This window comes from Oncorhynchus nerka, linkage group LG27 (genome assembly GCF_034236695.1).
Source record: "Oncorhynchus nerka isolate Pitt River linkage group LG27, Oner_Uvic_2.0, whole genome shotgun sequence".
NCBI classification, from domain to species: Eukaryota; Metazoa; Chordata; class Actinopteri; order Salmoniformes; family Salmonidae; genus Oncorhynchus; species Oncorhynchus nerka.
This window is the reverse complement of record NC_088422.1, coordinates 36,763,156-36,778,373: the sequence shown is the minus strand read 5'-3', so window position 1 is coordinate 36,778,373 and position 15,218 is coordinate 36,763,156. Positions and strand designations below refer to the sequence as shown.

General features: G+C 43.1%; 1 protein-coding gene across 5 annotated transcripts in view; it reads left to right on the top strand.

Annotated features, from left to right (window-relative positions):
* Positions 1 to 1,783: 1,783 nt before the first annotated feature.
* Positions 1,784 to 15,218, top strand: part of LOC115111704 (ceramide transfer protein) — a 34,579-nt gene continuing 21,144 nt past the window's right edge. For 2 of the 5 annotated variants that reach the window (XM_029638041.2, XM_029638040.2), the window contains exons 1-3: positions 1,785 to 2,295; positions 3,896 to 4,030; positions 13,648 to 13,764. In XM_029638041.2, the coding sequence (XP_029493901.1) occupies positions 2,203 to 2,295; positions 3,896 to 4,030; positions 13,648 to 13,764 (345 nt within the window). In that variant the 5' untranslated portion in view covers positions 1,785 to 2,202. Of the gene's footprint in view, positions 2,296 to 3,895; positions 4,031 to 13,647; positions 13,765 to 15,218 lie in introns of all 5 variants that reach the window. The other 3 variants (XM_065011641.1, XM_029638044.2, XM_029638042.2) reach the window with 2 other exon arrangements.

The following is a 15,218-nucleotide window of genomic DNA, read 5'->3' as shown; positions in this document are numbered from 1 at the left end:
TCCTATGGGTTAAGGAAGGATCACATAATTCCATCCAGGTCATCAGGAGGGATCAGCCAATGAATTATACTTGTGAGCAAACATTCCATAACTGCAAGTAGCAGTAAATTACCAACAGTGGCTTTATACTTTTTCAAACAACACAGTCCAGGTGGCAGAAAGCACAATCTTGTTTGTTAATCAACTCATAGAAGTAAGAAGTAGTAAGAAGAAAATGGACTACTTCAAAATGGAGATGGCCACAATGCCATTGCGCTCACAGAAGCCCTACATTTTTTTTTTGCACAGTCTCTATGCACATTCACAGGGCCCTACAAACTAAGCACATGGATACTCCAACACACTAACACCATCATTTGCTCACACACACATAATATGCACATACATTTCTACTGACTACTCACATACAATCATCATATATGCTACTGCTACTCTGTTTATCATACACTATATATACAAAAGTATGTGGACACCTCTTCAAATGAGTAGATTCGGCTATTTCAGCCACACCCATTGCTGACAGGTGTTTAAAATCGAGCACACAGCCATACAATCTCCATAGACAAACATTTGGTTTCCATGTGTTTGATTCCATTCCAGCCATTATTATGAGCCATCAGCCTCCATTGGATGCCACCTTTCTAAAAAGTCAGTTCGTAAAATGTATGCCCTGCTGGCACTGCCCAGTCAACTGTATATTCTGTTATTGTGAAGTGGAAACGTCTAGGAGCAACAATGGCTCAGCCGCAAAGTGGTGGGCCACAAGCTCACAGAACGGAACCGCCGAATGTTGAAGCGCATAGAACGCAAAAATCGTCTGTCCTCGGTTGCAACACTCACTACCGAGTTCCAAACTCTCTCTGGAAGCAACGTTAGCACAAGAACTGTTCGTCGGGAGCTTCATGAAATGGGTTTACATGGCCGAGCAGCCACACACAAGCCTAAAATCACCATGCGCAATGCCAAGAGTGGGCTGGAGTGGTGCAAGGCTCGCCACCATTGGACTCTGGAGCAGTGGAAACGCTTTCTCTGGAGTGATAAATCACCCTTCACCATCTGGCAGTCCGACGGACAAATCTGTCCCTATGCATAGTGCCAACTGTAACATTTGGTGGAGGAGGAATAATGGTTTGGGTTAGACCCCTCAGTTCCAGTGAAGGGAACTCTTAACGCTACAGCATACAATGACATTCTAGATGTTTCTGTGCTTCCAAATTTGTGGCAACAGTTTGGGGAAGGCACTTTCCTGTTTCAGCATGAGAATGCCCTCATGCACAAAGCGAGGTCCATACAGAAATGGTTTGTCGAGATCGGTGTGGAAGAACTTGACTGGCCTGCACAGAGCCTTGACCTCAACCTCATCGAACACCTTTGGGATGAATTGGAATGTTTGACCATCAGGTGTCCACATACTTTTGGCCATGGAGTGTATATCCTGATGCCTAGTCACCTTTCCCAAAAACGTATGTACCTCTATTGATCTAGTATCCCTACACATTGTAAATATTGTTCTGAAACTGACCCTGTATATGGTATGCTTACTTTATGCTTACTTTATTGTGTTTTTATTTTATATCGTATGTTTTTGTTCTACCTTATTTGTAGTATTGCATTTTAATTGATTACTGCATCGTTGGTGTTAGAGCTTGCAAGAAAGGCATTTCACTGTACATGTGCATATGACATTAAAACTTGAAACAAATTTATGGGACAAATACTACAAAAGCGAAATCTATACATCTCTATGGTCGTCCCAAGGTCCGCCAGAGGGCGCTAGCGGGGTAGCTAGTTAGCGATCGTAGTTCTGAACCATCTGAAGGGATTAGCGCTATGTGTAGTTGATCGTTGGGGATATGGCGCATTTGAACAGAAGGACTATTTTGTCTACTGCATTATGACTGGATTTCTAGCCAGCTAACTAGCTTTCGCTAATTGCATTGCAGAGTCTATTTCTATTAAACGTTACGTCGTGTTGCTTATTGAAACACACATCCCGCAAGGAATTGTGAATTTAGATTGCATGCAAGAGTCTTAACTAGCTACGACAGCTAAGCAAGCCACTCCTGATTGTCTCATGTTTTGCTGTCTTATCGATTTGGCAACACTCGCTTGGCCACGTCTTATCAATTTGTGTATTTTAGTTTTCTCGTGGTAAACGCCAGCCTCTACCTAGCTAACGTTACCCAACGACTTGGTTGCTAAATGTCGGAGAAGAGTTCGAACTCGTCGGGCTCCGATGAAGATGTGGATCCCGAATCTGGGCATCCTGTTGAACTCGGTGGCGTCCTAAGCAAGGTAAGTCCTACAAAACAAACGATTGATCTTTATTCAAATGGATAATGAGGGCGTGATCCTCTCAAAAACACTGCTGGGATACAACTAGAATAACTACACTGAACAAAAACGCAACCTGTAAAATGTTGGTCCCATGTTTCATGAGCTGAAATAAAATATCCCAGAAATGTTCCATATGCACAAAAAGCTTTCTCTCAAATGTTGTGCACAAATTTGTTTACATCTCTGTTAGTGAGCATTTCTCCTTTGCCAAGATAATCCATCCACTTTACAGGTGTGGCATATCAAGAAGCTGATAAACATGATCATTACACAGGTGCATCTTGGGCTGAGGACAAACAGCCACACGTGCAGTTTTGTGACACAAGACAATGCCACAGATGTATCAAGTTGAGAGAGCGTGCAATTGGCATGCTGACTGTAGGAATGTCCATGAGCTGTTGCCAAAGAATTGAGTGTTAATTTCTCTAAGCCGCCTCCAACTTCTTTTTAGAGAATTTGCAGTATGACCAACAGGCCTTACAATCGCAGACCACGTGTACTGCGTTATGTGGGCTAGCGGTGTTCGGATGTCAACTTTGAGTGCGTCATGGTTTGCGGTGGGTTTATGGAATGGGCAGTCATGAGCTATGGATACCGAATACCTTGATGTGATCCGATCCTTAGGCCCATTGTCTTGCCATCCATCCACTGTCATAAGCTCATTTTTCAGCATGATAATGCACAGTGTTGCAAGGATTTGTACACACATCCTGGATGCTGAAAATGTCCCAGTTCCTGGATACTCACCAGACATGTCACCCAAAGAGCATGTTTGGGATGCTCTGGATTTATGTATACGACAGCGCATTCCAGTTCCCGTCAATATCCAGCTACTTCATACAGCCATTGAAAAGGATGGGACAACATTCCACAGGCCACAATCAAGTTTGATCAACTCTATGCCAGGAGATGTGTTGTGCTGCATGAGGCAAATGGTGGTCACACCGGATACTAACTGGTTTTCTGATCCACACCCCTACATATTTTTTACAAGTATCGGTGACCAACAGATGCATATCAATATTCCCAATCATGTGAAATCCATAGATTACGGCCTAAATCATTTATTTAATTTTGACTGATTTCCTTATATGAACTGTAACTCAGTAAAATCTTTGAAATTTTATCATGTTGCGTTTTATGTTTTTTGTTCAGTGTAGATGGCTAGCTTTTGATTCAAAGCACTCAAACCGGTGTACGAGTTGTGATTGATAGTCAATTGTTGTACACTTCCCTGTGGTGGACACTTCCTTATTGTGGACAATGGTTGGATTAGGTTGACAATGTTTGATCAATTAGGCCTACTATCAGACAATGGGTACCACAAACAAACTGCTCCATCCACTCATAACAAGGTGGGCTCAGTTGCTTTGTATGGCATCTTTGTGGGCCATAAACACCCAGTTCTCGTTTCAGTTAATTGGGAAATCCATTCAACTAATCATCTTTAGTGATTTGAAACTTAAGTGTGAAACTAAATACATTACCTCCTTCCTACTGTAATTGCACTGCTAGTAGAAATGTAGTCTTGACTATCTGCCTTTTTGTTCGTTGACAGTGGACCAACTACATTCACGGATGGCAGGACCGGTGGGTAGTGTTGAAGAACAACACTCTGAGCTACTATAAGTCAGAGGATGAGCGGGAGTACGGCTGCAGGGGCTCTCTGTGTCTCAGCAAGGCGATCATCACAGTAAGTTAGAGTAAAGATCTATTTCCTCTCAGGAAGCAGCATTATGGCACATTATTATGGCACATGTCACAGCAAAATGGACTATATGATTTCCATCGTACCAGCAGGGAAAGGGAAGGTTATCTCAAAAGACTATCTCGGTCCCGTTCTACTGGTTTTAAAGATTAGGTGAAAATATGCTAGTGAAATGCTTGCCTAAAACTCAGACAATGTTAGGATGTTCTCTGTCATTACTTTGAGCAATAACTTGTCATTCCTTGGGTCCAATTTTCCCTGCCCCAGAGAGCTAAACATTAACCAGTAATGAGGCTGTTAGTGCACAGTAGGGGATAGAGAGCAGTATTTTTATCAGACAAGGGCATACTGACACTGCAAGGAGACCCGTTTGTAAACACGTGTACATAGTCCTTTATTAGGCAACTGAAATCCTCATTCCGTCTTGGAATGTAATCTTTGGCCACATACTTTTAGCCTTTGTATGCCGTGCTTCTGTTTCTTCTATAGAAAAGTGAGTTCATATGTACATCCTTAAAAACATAGGTGCTGGGCTAATACAGAATACTAGTGAAGATGAAGGCGGCCCTCACACTGTTGAAGCTCCCAATTCACTGCTTTATTGACAGCGTTTCCATCAGAAACTGATCTTCGTCGGGTCAAACAGACCGAGTGTTAACATCCACATATGTACATTTCACCTCACATGATGATTGCAGACATGACGCATGGTGGGTGCAAAAGCCATTTGTGTGTCTCTAAATTTGATATCAGTGAGTTGGACACATGTAGTAGTTCCAGAAAATAACATCTATTTACAAAATACCGTAAATGTTCGTAAAGTTACACTGGGTACATCGGCCACATCTATAGTTACCGTCCGGCACATTGTCTAGAAAGGTACTGCGTGGCAGTGGTGGAAGATCAGACCTCGCCACCATTTGACTGATGTTGGGGGCGCGTCTGAAGACCACCTGCAGGGGTTCTTTAAACGTCCAGCTGTTGATCAGTGCTCAAGATGTGCCAGTGTTTTAACATTTTTATGATGTGGTCAAACTGATAGCGTGAGGCTATCATCCTGGGTCATATTTGAATAACGTTCCCTTGCGTCATGCAGCCGTTCATCTGGGTTACCCCGCTGTCCGAAACGCTCATCCAGATAGTTGGCTTTTTGGTCGTTGTCGCTCTGTGTACTACAAATACTGCGTTTGTGACTATATTGGCTAATGGGGAGGCTCTTTTTTTTTATTTTTAGCGGTGGAAGCTGTCCCTGCGTAACAGGGAATTCCTGTCCGTCGGCTTCCTGTATAGGTCCGCGCTAAAGCTACCCCCCGCCCCCCCCTCCCTTAATCAAAATGTCAAGAACTTGTTTTATGCGCATCAAAGGTGAGGGTGAATTTTAAATGTTCACTGCTTGTATTGATGGACTGGAATCGATGGTTCCCTCTGCTGTGTCCTGAAATAGAAGGAATACATCATCAAGGAAGTGTTTCCAGAGTCTGATAAATGGTGCAGGAATGGATTGTTAGGGCTGAAAATCACCTTCTCAAACAACCCCACATACAGTTTGGCATAATTCGGTGCCATTTCTACTACCCGTAGCAGTTTCCTTCTGTTGAATGAACATTCTTAGTCAGAACCGTCTCAGCCAGTTCAACAATCCAGTTAGTGCTAGGGAGTGTGCCAGTGGGTCGTTGACTAAGACAGTGTGCCAGTGGGTCGTTGACTAAGACAGTGTGCCATGGCTTCCAGGCTTCCCTGATAGGGGATATTAGTATACACGGATTCAACATCAAACAAGCCACAATAGGCCTCCCTGGTGGCTTATTCAATAGTTTGTGGATTTTTGGTAAGGCATGAATAACGCTCCTGATTGGATTGTCTACTTTCATGAACTCATATTCTTTTTGCATAATTTCTCCGCTTTCCAGTGAATCCCATCTTTGAACAGTGGTGTGGGGTCACGTGACAATTTCTGATAGAAAGTAGTGGTGTTCAATTGTCCCTGAATCTCATTCACATAGTCATCACAGTCTAACAACACCACAGCTCCGCCCTGGTCAGCATTACGTACTATCACAGTGGAATCATTTATTTTTCAATCATCCAATGCTTGTCTCTGTTTTTTAGGGAGGTTACTCTGTATTCTCCTTTCTTATTCAGAATCTGAGACATCGTTTCCCACCCATCTGCAGTATGTTTCTAGGGAGGGATTTCTGTATCTGGGCGGACAAATGGTGGATTTTGCTCCAAAAGGGGTATTCGTTCTGTGGGAAATGTCATTCTCTATTGTGTCACCCATTCTGGACACATCCACATTTGGACTCTTATCATTTATGGAACAGCTTCTGTTTCTTGCCATTTGACCCTTTATTTCCCCTCCTGCAGGCCTCCTGTTGGTCAGATAAGCTGAAATCCAATACCCTGGTTAAACATTACATTTTTTTCTCTGAAAATACCAGGGTTCAGTACAGAGGTCAAACAAATGGTATTACTGCTATTTGTGCAATATGATTTAAATGATCAAATCGGATTAACACTACAAATGGGATGTTGCAACTTCCCTTAAAGGGATACTTGGGGATTTTGGTAATGAAGCCCTGATTCTACTTCCCCAGAGTCAGATGAACTCGTGATGACCATTTTTATGTCTGCGTCCACTTTGAAGGAAGTTGCAAAGGTGTCTGTGTGCTCTTGAGAGAGCATTAGTTCCTTTTCTCTAGGTAAATGCAACTCCGAGGACTACAATGGTTTAATACTAGCAGCACACCCACCCAGTCGGTGGCATTCAGTCTGGAATAATGAAGGCGACAACAAGACTCCTACTGCTTTCATATAGGATTTATAGTATTTTGCATGTAAAATAAATAAAAATAGGGCAATGTTTATGACCTTACAAACAAGCCCCCCCCCCCACACACACAATTTGCCTGCATACGCCTTCTATACCTCCCGTGCACATACTGTAGCGGTATGCTGGTGACTAGTATTAGTGGTGTGCAGATGTGGGTGGGCCTATATTTTAATAAATCCATTGAATATACACCATTTAATAATTAGTTTAGGCAGGTCCTAAGAAGTATAAGACTAATAAAAAGTATTTTCAAAACAATAGAATGGTATATTTTGAGTATGTAAAAATGGATATTTGGAGTTATTTATTTTTATCCACGTGTCATCTCTTTCCTACCCTCACTCTACTTTTAGGGAGCGGGCGTAGGGTCTTACCATTGAAAGTATATTCTTCATGATACTGATTTTAGAAAAGAATAGCAATCCTATTTTCTAAAACATGTGAGTCTTGTATTCATATTTCACAACCTCCGTGGGTTTTTGGAGTTGCATATCCGCGATCGAGCAAAATAGTAGGCCTACACTTGATTTGGGCTACATTATTGCATACTAAATGTTTCTGAGAAAACGAATAGATGAGCTATACCACCTCCACGTATTTGTCCAACCAGAAACCAATTAATCAAATAGTCAATACAGACAGAAATTCAGTGAATCAAAATCACATTGATTGAGACAAGTCAGACTTTTGGTCGGGAGGAGGCCTACAATACTAGGCGACTGCGAGTGAAGAGCAAAACAATTGAATTGTTGAGCTACATAACATGCTGTCAAAATGTTGTAATAAATGAACCAATTAGACAAGATGGTCATGGGCAGCACTCGCCTCCATTTAGCTAACATTTTCCCAGCCTGACTGTAGCCCAACCAATATCCAAACCGAGATGAAGTGAAAACAAGAATCGGACATGGATTGATTTATCAAGATGAGTCCCCACCCTTGTCTCAAAGCAGTGCGACGGCGCTGTCCTAATCAAAGCGGTTCTGAAATGATCTCATTGACCACACGTGGGTAGGCTATTGCTTAAAATGTGGCACAAAGATTGGATGACTTTGGGAGTTTCAGTAAGCAATAATGCTTTCAATTGCGTTAGCCTACTTTATTCCAATATTTTCATCATTCATTGGTTTTTAATCCACACAGTAATTCTATATGGATCCATCCCGTAGTGCGTAAGAAAACATTCATGCTTAGTGGTGGGCTATGCAATGAGATGGGAGAAGTGACATGCGTCGCAAAGCTTAGCACTGGCGCTGCCGAGCAATCATCATGAGTTTAAGAGCCTAGTGCCAATGACGCCTCAGCATTACGGCTAAGTTTCATACTAAGCCGCAGGCAGGAGTTTTACGAGATGATTACTACGTCATTAGGCGTAAATAAAAGTGTTGCCTTTGATACTGGCAATCCCTCTCAGATAAATGGTATATTTCTATTGTTATTGACTCTACGACTCTCAATCCCTCTCAGATAAATGGTATATTTCTATTGTTATTGACTCTACGACTCTCAATCCCTCTCAGATAAATGGTATATTTCTATTGTTATTGACTCTACGACTCTCAATCCCTCTCAGATAAATGGTATATTTCTATTGTTATTGACTCTACTTTTGCTTATGTGGAACTCTGTTGTTTGTGTCACACTGCTTTGTCTTGGCCAGGCCGACGTGGGAAAAACAGTTGCCGGAAAAACGTCTTCGTGTGAAAGAGATATGATACTAAAGGGATATGCCTCGTGACTCCTGCATGCTTCACACTCGGGACTCAGACTCTCTATTGGTTACACAGACTTTTGGCCTCCCATCCTATTCTAACCACCTCTCACTGGATTTGTGCTCATGTTATCTGATGAAATTGCTGTACAATATGATCTTTTTGCCATCTGATGCACATTCAGATGTCATAAATCAGCACTGCAGAGCTCTCCTTGTCCTCCCTGATTGTATTACTGTTGACAATATCTGGAAATGTGCATGTACACCCTGGCCCATCTACTGTTGCTAGCCCCAATTCTGACTTGTGCTCTATCTGCTTCCTGATTTCTGCTCTCGTAAAAGCATGGGTTTTCTGCACGTTAACACTAGAAGCTTATTACCTAAAATGGATCAATTGAAAGTGTGGGTTCACAGCTTCAATCCAGATGTTGGTCATTACTGCGACGTGGTCAAGGAAGAGTGTTTTGAATACCGATGTTAACCTTTCTGTAAGATCTGTCTTGCCTGAGAAAGTTTATAACCAAAGGTGGGGGAGTGGCAATCTTTACCACGGATCACCTTCAGTGCTCGGTTGTCTCCACCAAGTCTGTACCCAAACAATTTGATTTGCTGGAATTAAGCAGTAAACTTTCAAATAGCTCTTTGTTGACTGTTGCTGGGTGCTATCGTCCACCATCAGCATCGGCTTGTACCCTACCTGCCCCAAGCTCTCTCCTGGCCCCTTCTGAATTGTTCCTGCTAGGTGACCTAAACTGAGACATGCTTAAACCACCTGACCAAGTCCTAAAGCAATGGGACTCCCTAAATCTTTCTCAGATTATTACCAATCCCACAAGGTATGACTCCAAGCACCCAGAAAAGGCTACTCTTCTTGATGTTATCCTCACAAATACTCCTGACAGGTATCAGTCTGGTGTTTTCTGTAATGACCTTAGTGATCACTGTTTTATAGTGTTCATAATGGCTGCTCAGTGAAACAACCTGTCCTGATTTGTCATAGACACTGGCTAAAAAACTTTAATGAGCAAGCCTTCCTTCATGAACTGGCCTCTGTGAAATGATATAGAATCAGCTTGATCCCCTCTGTTGAAGACATTTGGACCTTCTTTTTTAATATTATCAGTGGCATTGTTAACAAACACACCCCCATAAAGAAAATGAGAATTAAAAATAGGTTCAGCCCCTGGTTTGACCCGTGATCTTGCAGAGTTACTCCACCTCATGAATTCCATTTGGCGAAAGGCTTGGCACACGCATACTCAGGCTGATTGGCTCTCGTTCAGGCAAATGAGAAATAAGTGCACTCAGGCTATCCGGAAGGCCAGCTAGTCAGCGCATGTGCTGGTAATCCGTCTTGCCCCGCGGCCTTGTGAATGTTTACATTGTGTTTCGAAAGCTTTTGATACAGTAGACCATTCCATTCTTGTGCGCGGGCTAAGGAGTATTGGGGTCTTTGGCCTGGTTTGCTAACTACCTCTCTCAAAGAGTGCAGTGTATAAAGTCAGAAAATCTGCTGTCTCAGCCACTGCCTGTCACCAAGGGAGTACCCCAAGGCTCAATCCTAGGCCCCATGCTCTTCTCAATTTACATCAACAACAACAGCTCAGGCAGTAGGAAGCTCTACTCAGCTGGCCCCTACCCAGATTTTGTGATAAATGCTCTAAAACAAAGATTTCTTAGTGTCCAACAAGCTCAAACAAGCTACCCTTAACCTGGTTCTGAACACCTCCAAAACAAAGATCATATGGTTTGGTAAGGAGAATGCCCCTCTACCCACTGGCGTGATTACTACCTCCTGTGGGTTTAGAGCTTGAGGTATTCACCTCATACAAGTACTTGGGAGTAGGGCTAGACGGTACTCTGTCCTTCTCTCAGCACATTTAAATCTAGACTTGGTTTCCTCTATCGCAATCGCTCCTCTTTCACCCCAGCTGCCAAACTAACCCTGATTCAGATGTCCACCCTACCCATGCTCGATTACAGCAACATAATATATAGATCGGCAGGTAAGGGTGCTCTCGAGCGGCTAGATGTTCTTTACCATTCGGCCATCAGATTTGCCACCAATGAAACTTATAGGACACATCACTGCACTCTATACTCTGTAAACTGGTCATCTGAGGAACCCGTCGCAAGACCCACTGGTTGATGCTTATTTATAAAACCCTCTTAGGCCTCACTCCCCCTATCTAAGATATCTATTGCAACCCTCATCCTCCCCATACGACACCCGTTCTGCCAGTCACATTCTGTTAAAGGTCCCCAAAGCGCACACATCCCTGGGTCACTCGTCTTTCCAGTTCACTGCAGCTAGCGACTGGAACGAGCTGCAACAAACACTCAAACTGAACAGTTTTATCTCAATCTCTTCATTCAAAGACTCTCATGGACACTCTTACTGACAGTTGTGGCTGCTTTGTGTGATGTATTGTTGTCTCTACCTTCTTGACCTTTGTGCTGTTGTCTGTGCCCAATAATGTTTGTACTTTGTTTTTGTGCTGCTACCATGCCGTGTTGTCATGTGTTTCTGCCTTGTTATGTTGTCTTGGGTCTCTCATTATGTAGTGTTGGGTCTCATGTGTTTTGTCCTATATTTATACGTTTACATTTAAAACATTTTTTTTTTTTATCCCTTTTGCCTTTTGGTAGGCCTTCATTGTAAATAAGAATTTGTTCTTAACTGACTTGCCTAGTTAAATAAAATAAAATATCAGAGTAACGGAGGCCCTTTTCCAAATGTCCCAAATCCTAAGCTCTCTGTTGACGGACTCCTCTATCAGTGGTATGTGAAGTCTGAGGAATGCGGAAACAATCCTTCGGTTAATACCTTGTTCAGTAGAAGCCAGCTTCACAGTTAGGTCACTATGGACTCGGTACAGTACGCTCACCTCACACACATGGTAGATATTTGTGCAGGAAATGCAACAGATGATTGTGCTTCTGGCTATGGCTCAACCTCCTGTTGTGTCATGACACTGGAGACTACTGTTTACACATCGCTCTCTGACATATCTTCTGCAGTTGTTCATTATCTTGTGCTTCTAGAAAAGCTCTTTTCATGCAGTATCTTTTTTTAGTTTTTTTCCAGAAATGGATTGTGTTTTGTATTCTTTGTTACTTTTATATTCAAGCACAATGTAAAATCATTTCACATTAGAGAGTTGTTAATGCTGCTGTGAACTACTATTGATCATGTCAACGATACTAGCAACGTTTTCAAAACCTGAGGAACCAGCAACTGTAACGTTGGCTGAAGTGTTCTAAATCAGATCTCTTCACACACACACACACACACGCACATACACACTCACAGAGAAATGGATAGCAGCACACTGTGCTGCTGGGGAAGGAACTGTTTTAAAGGAGAGACAGCCAGGCTTTCTGGGCCGTTTCTGATACAGCCTTGTGCCAGTGGACTTAATGCTTCCTATGAGTCACACAGATAAGAGTTTCTTAAAGGAATGCTTGATAGGAGGGTGGATAAGTCAAATCAAATGTATATTAGTCACATGCTTCATAAACAACAGGTGTAGACGAACAGTGAAATGCTTCATAAACAACAGGTGTAGACGAACAGTGAAATGTTTACTTACTTACTTACTCCCCAACAATACAGTCGTGCTGATCGATTTAGTGCTGTTTTATTTCGGGGAGAAAGAGACATTTAAATGCATTAACACATAATAAAACAAAAGTCATGATTGTAGTTCAGGCCTATTAATGCGTATCACTTAATAACCGTCATTTATTCACATTACTTTCATTAAATATTTCAGTTGTCTAAATTCCATTTGTTTAATTTGACGACTATTAGTTTATTCCAAGTCATCTCTATAGAGCTGCTGTCTGTGCTTTCAAAGTAAATTCAGCCTACTTTTTATGACTGCTGAGTATTAACTATCAATCACTTTGTCATTAGATGATGTATTTTCGGGTAGTTACCTCGCAAAGCAACTTATTTCTATCCCTCTCGCACGTTTTCTCTCTGCGTCAGAGGTCTGTGTTTCTGCTCCTGACAAGTAAGCGGGCGCACAATGGATTCTGGTCATTGTATTTTAGCGCAGAAAATGTGGTAATTAACTCTGTAGAATATTTGCCTGTTGGAAACTACAACTCCCTACTACATTGCACAGTTCAGACAGAAACTGAGCATGGAGCGCACAGAAAAAAATGAACGAAATGGAGATCAAATAATTGAACCTACCTTATTTCCTCCAATGGGGAAGATCTTGTTACAGAGCCGTGCTTATGTACTTCTAGCAGTACTGGAAAGAGAAACCAGCAGCCCTCCAAGTTCAGCTTAACTCATGAAATGAAACGTATGGGGATCGATTTTAAGTGTTATGATTGAAATGGCTAAATGCAATGTTGTGTTACATAGTGTGGGAATTCCATCTATGTTCTAGAGAATGTGGTGTGGGGGGGGGGGCACGGGCACTGCAGTTTGTCCACAAAGGTTACAGAGAATAAAACTGGGGCGCTTAATTAGTCAAGTTGATTTAAACAAGGGCAACATCAGCTAGCATCAGCGGGCCATTTCTATTGGAGGAGCTGTAATTTAGAAAACAGAGAACTGACCCAATCCCAAAGGAAGCTATGGGATTCCTGGTGCATGTGCTTGGATTCTTGAAGCTGGGCTTGGGGATCGGGGAGGAGGAGAGGGATGAGAAGGGAACGTTTATGAAGACACTGGTTCTGAGAGGAATGCATTAGACATCAGGTTGTAATTACAGTCCTATTTAATGAGTTCTAGAACATTCTCTATATGGAATCCATATGTGTCAGAACCACATTACTCATTCATCTGACATGGTGATTGGAACATTCCCAGGACAACAACTCAGTGAAAGGCATGATAATAAAGTCTATTATTGGCTGTTTTTGACTAATCTGAAAGAGGGAACATTTGACATGCTATTGACCACTCGTTTGTTTTAAACTGGTAATGGTAGAGACTTCACCTTTCAGTCATTTCTGCTGTAGGGTTTGATGTCTCCTAGTGTAAGTATTGTCACTCATGTGTCTCCTCTGTCCGTCCTGTCTCTCTCTCTGCAGCCCCATGAGTTTGATGAGTGTCGTATTGACATCAGTGTGAACGACAGTGTGTGGTACCTACGGGCAGAGGACCCAGAGCACCGGCTCCGATGGATTGACTCCATCGAACTACACAAGGTAAGACTGAAGAATCTCTCCTTAGATAGAACTGAGGTATTCCCCTTGGCATGTGCTGGGGCTTGACTGGAGTCAGCTGACACGTCTAGGGAGTGTAGCTCTGGTATCCATCAGTGAGGTGGCACTGGGCTGGGGCTCCGTTTGAAACCCCACTACTTCATGTTGATCTGCGTAGGTTAGATGGTAATACACCATAGCGTCTATATGGTCCTTGTTGCTCCGGCCTGATTTTCGCCATGTTACTTGTCCAATACTTTCATATCTACACAATAAGTGGGGTTGACTGGTACTGGGGGTAGAATGTACCAGCTTAGGGGTTGATTTTTAGAACAGAACAAGGGCCTGGTATTTCTGTGAGGTGAACAGAAAGGGAGTGGAGTCAGGAAATGTGGGGGGGTCACAAGGGGGGGGGGGTGCTGTTCACACACTGATGATGGTGTGACCACCTGATGTAGGGTGAGTCCCATTGCTGGGTGTGTGCATTGCTGGGTGTGTGTTTGAGTTGCGCTGCATGGCCAGCACTATGCTGACAAACTGTCCTAACACTAACATGTGCTGCATATGGGCAGAGACCAGACACTCCACAGGCGGACACATTCAACACTGTCTGTGTGAAGGGATCTCCTGGTTAGGACAGGAGAGGACTGTACGGGGTTCAGGTCAGCAGTGCCCTCCACATGGCCAAGTTGAATTGAAAGAACCACAACTTCAACCGTAGACTACCAAGAATCCATTCAATTCAATCTAGTCCTTGACTTTGTTATCTACCTTTTGGTCTGTTTTTTCAGAGTTTTTCTTGAATGCTCAGGTAGGAGCAGAAGTCCTTCAAGGAAAGTGTTAGACCTCCGGTTGGTGCAGACAGCGAAGTAGCAGCAACACGTTTCACCACTGTGAAGTGACGTCAGAGACAAACGCAGAGCGAAGCGCGTATTGTCTATCTGCAACGGTCTGCCTGTGTGTTTGGGTGTAGGTGTTGAAAGGATGTTTTGGAAGTGGTGTGACTGATCACAGGAACCTGTTAAGTGTCTTCCAGACTAGTAGCGGGTTTATGCCTGGTCTCTGACCAACCGCAAAAGCCAATTTAGGCTCCCGAGTGGCGCAGTGGTCTAAGGCACTGCATCTCCAGTGCTAGAGGCGTCACTACAGACACCCTGGTTTCGAATCCAGCCAGTATCGCAGCCGGCTTTGATTAGGAGTCCCCTAGGGCGGCGCACAATTGGCCCAGAGTTGTCTGGATTTGGCCGGGGCAGGCCGTCATTGTAAATAAGAATTTGTTCTTAACTGACTTGCTTGATCCGAAAATGTCGTTGGAGTATGGAGGGTGTGACGCAATTGCTGAGCCTCCGGAGGCGTACAGAGGCCAAATTGAGCTCCGTAACACATCGCCGCGCACCTCCCAAATGTTGTAACAATTCGGAGGGCTCCGTATAGCTCTGTATAGTTTTGCATTGACT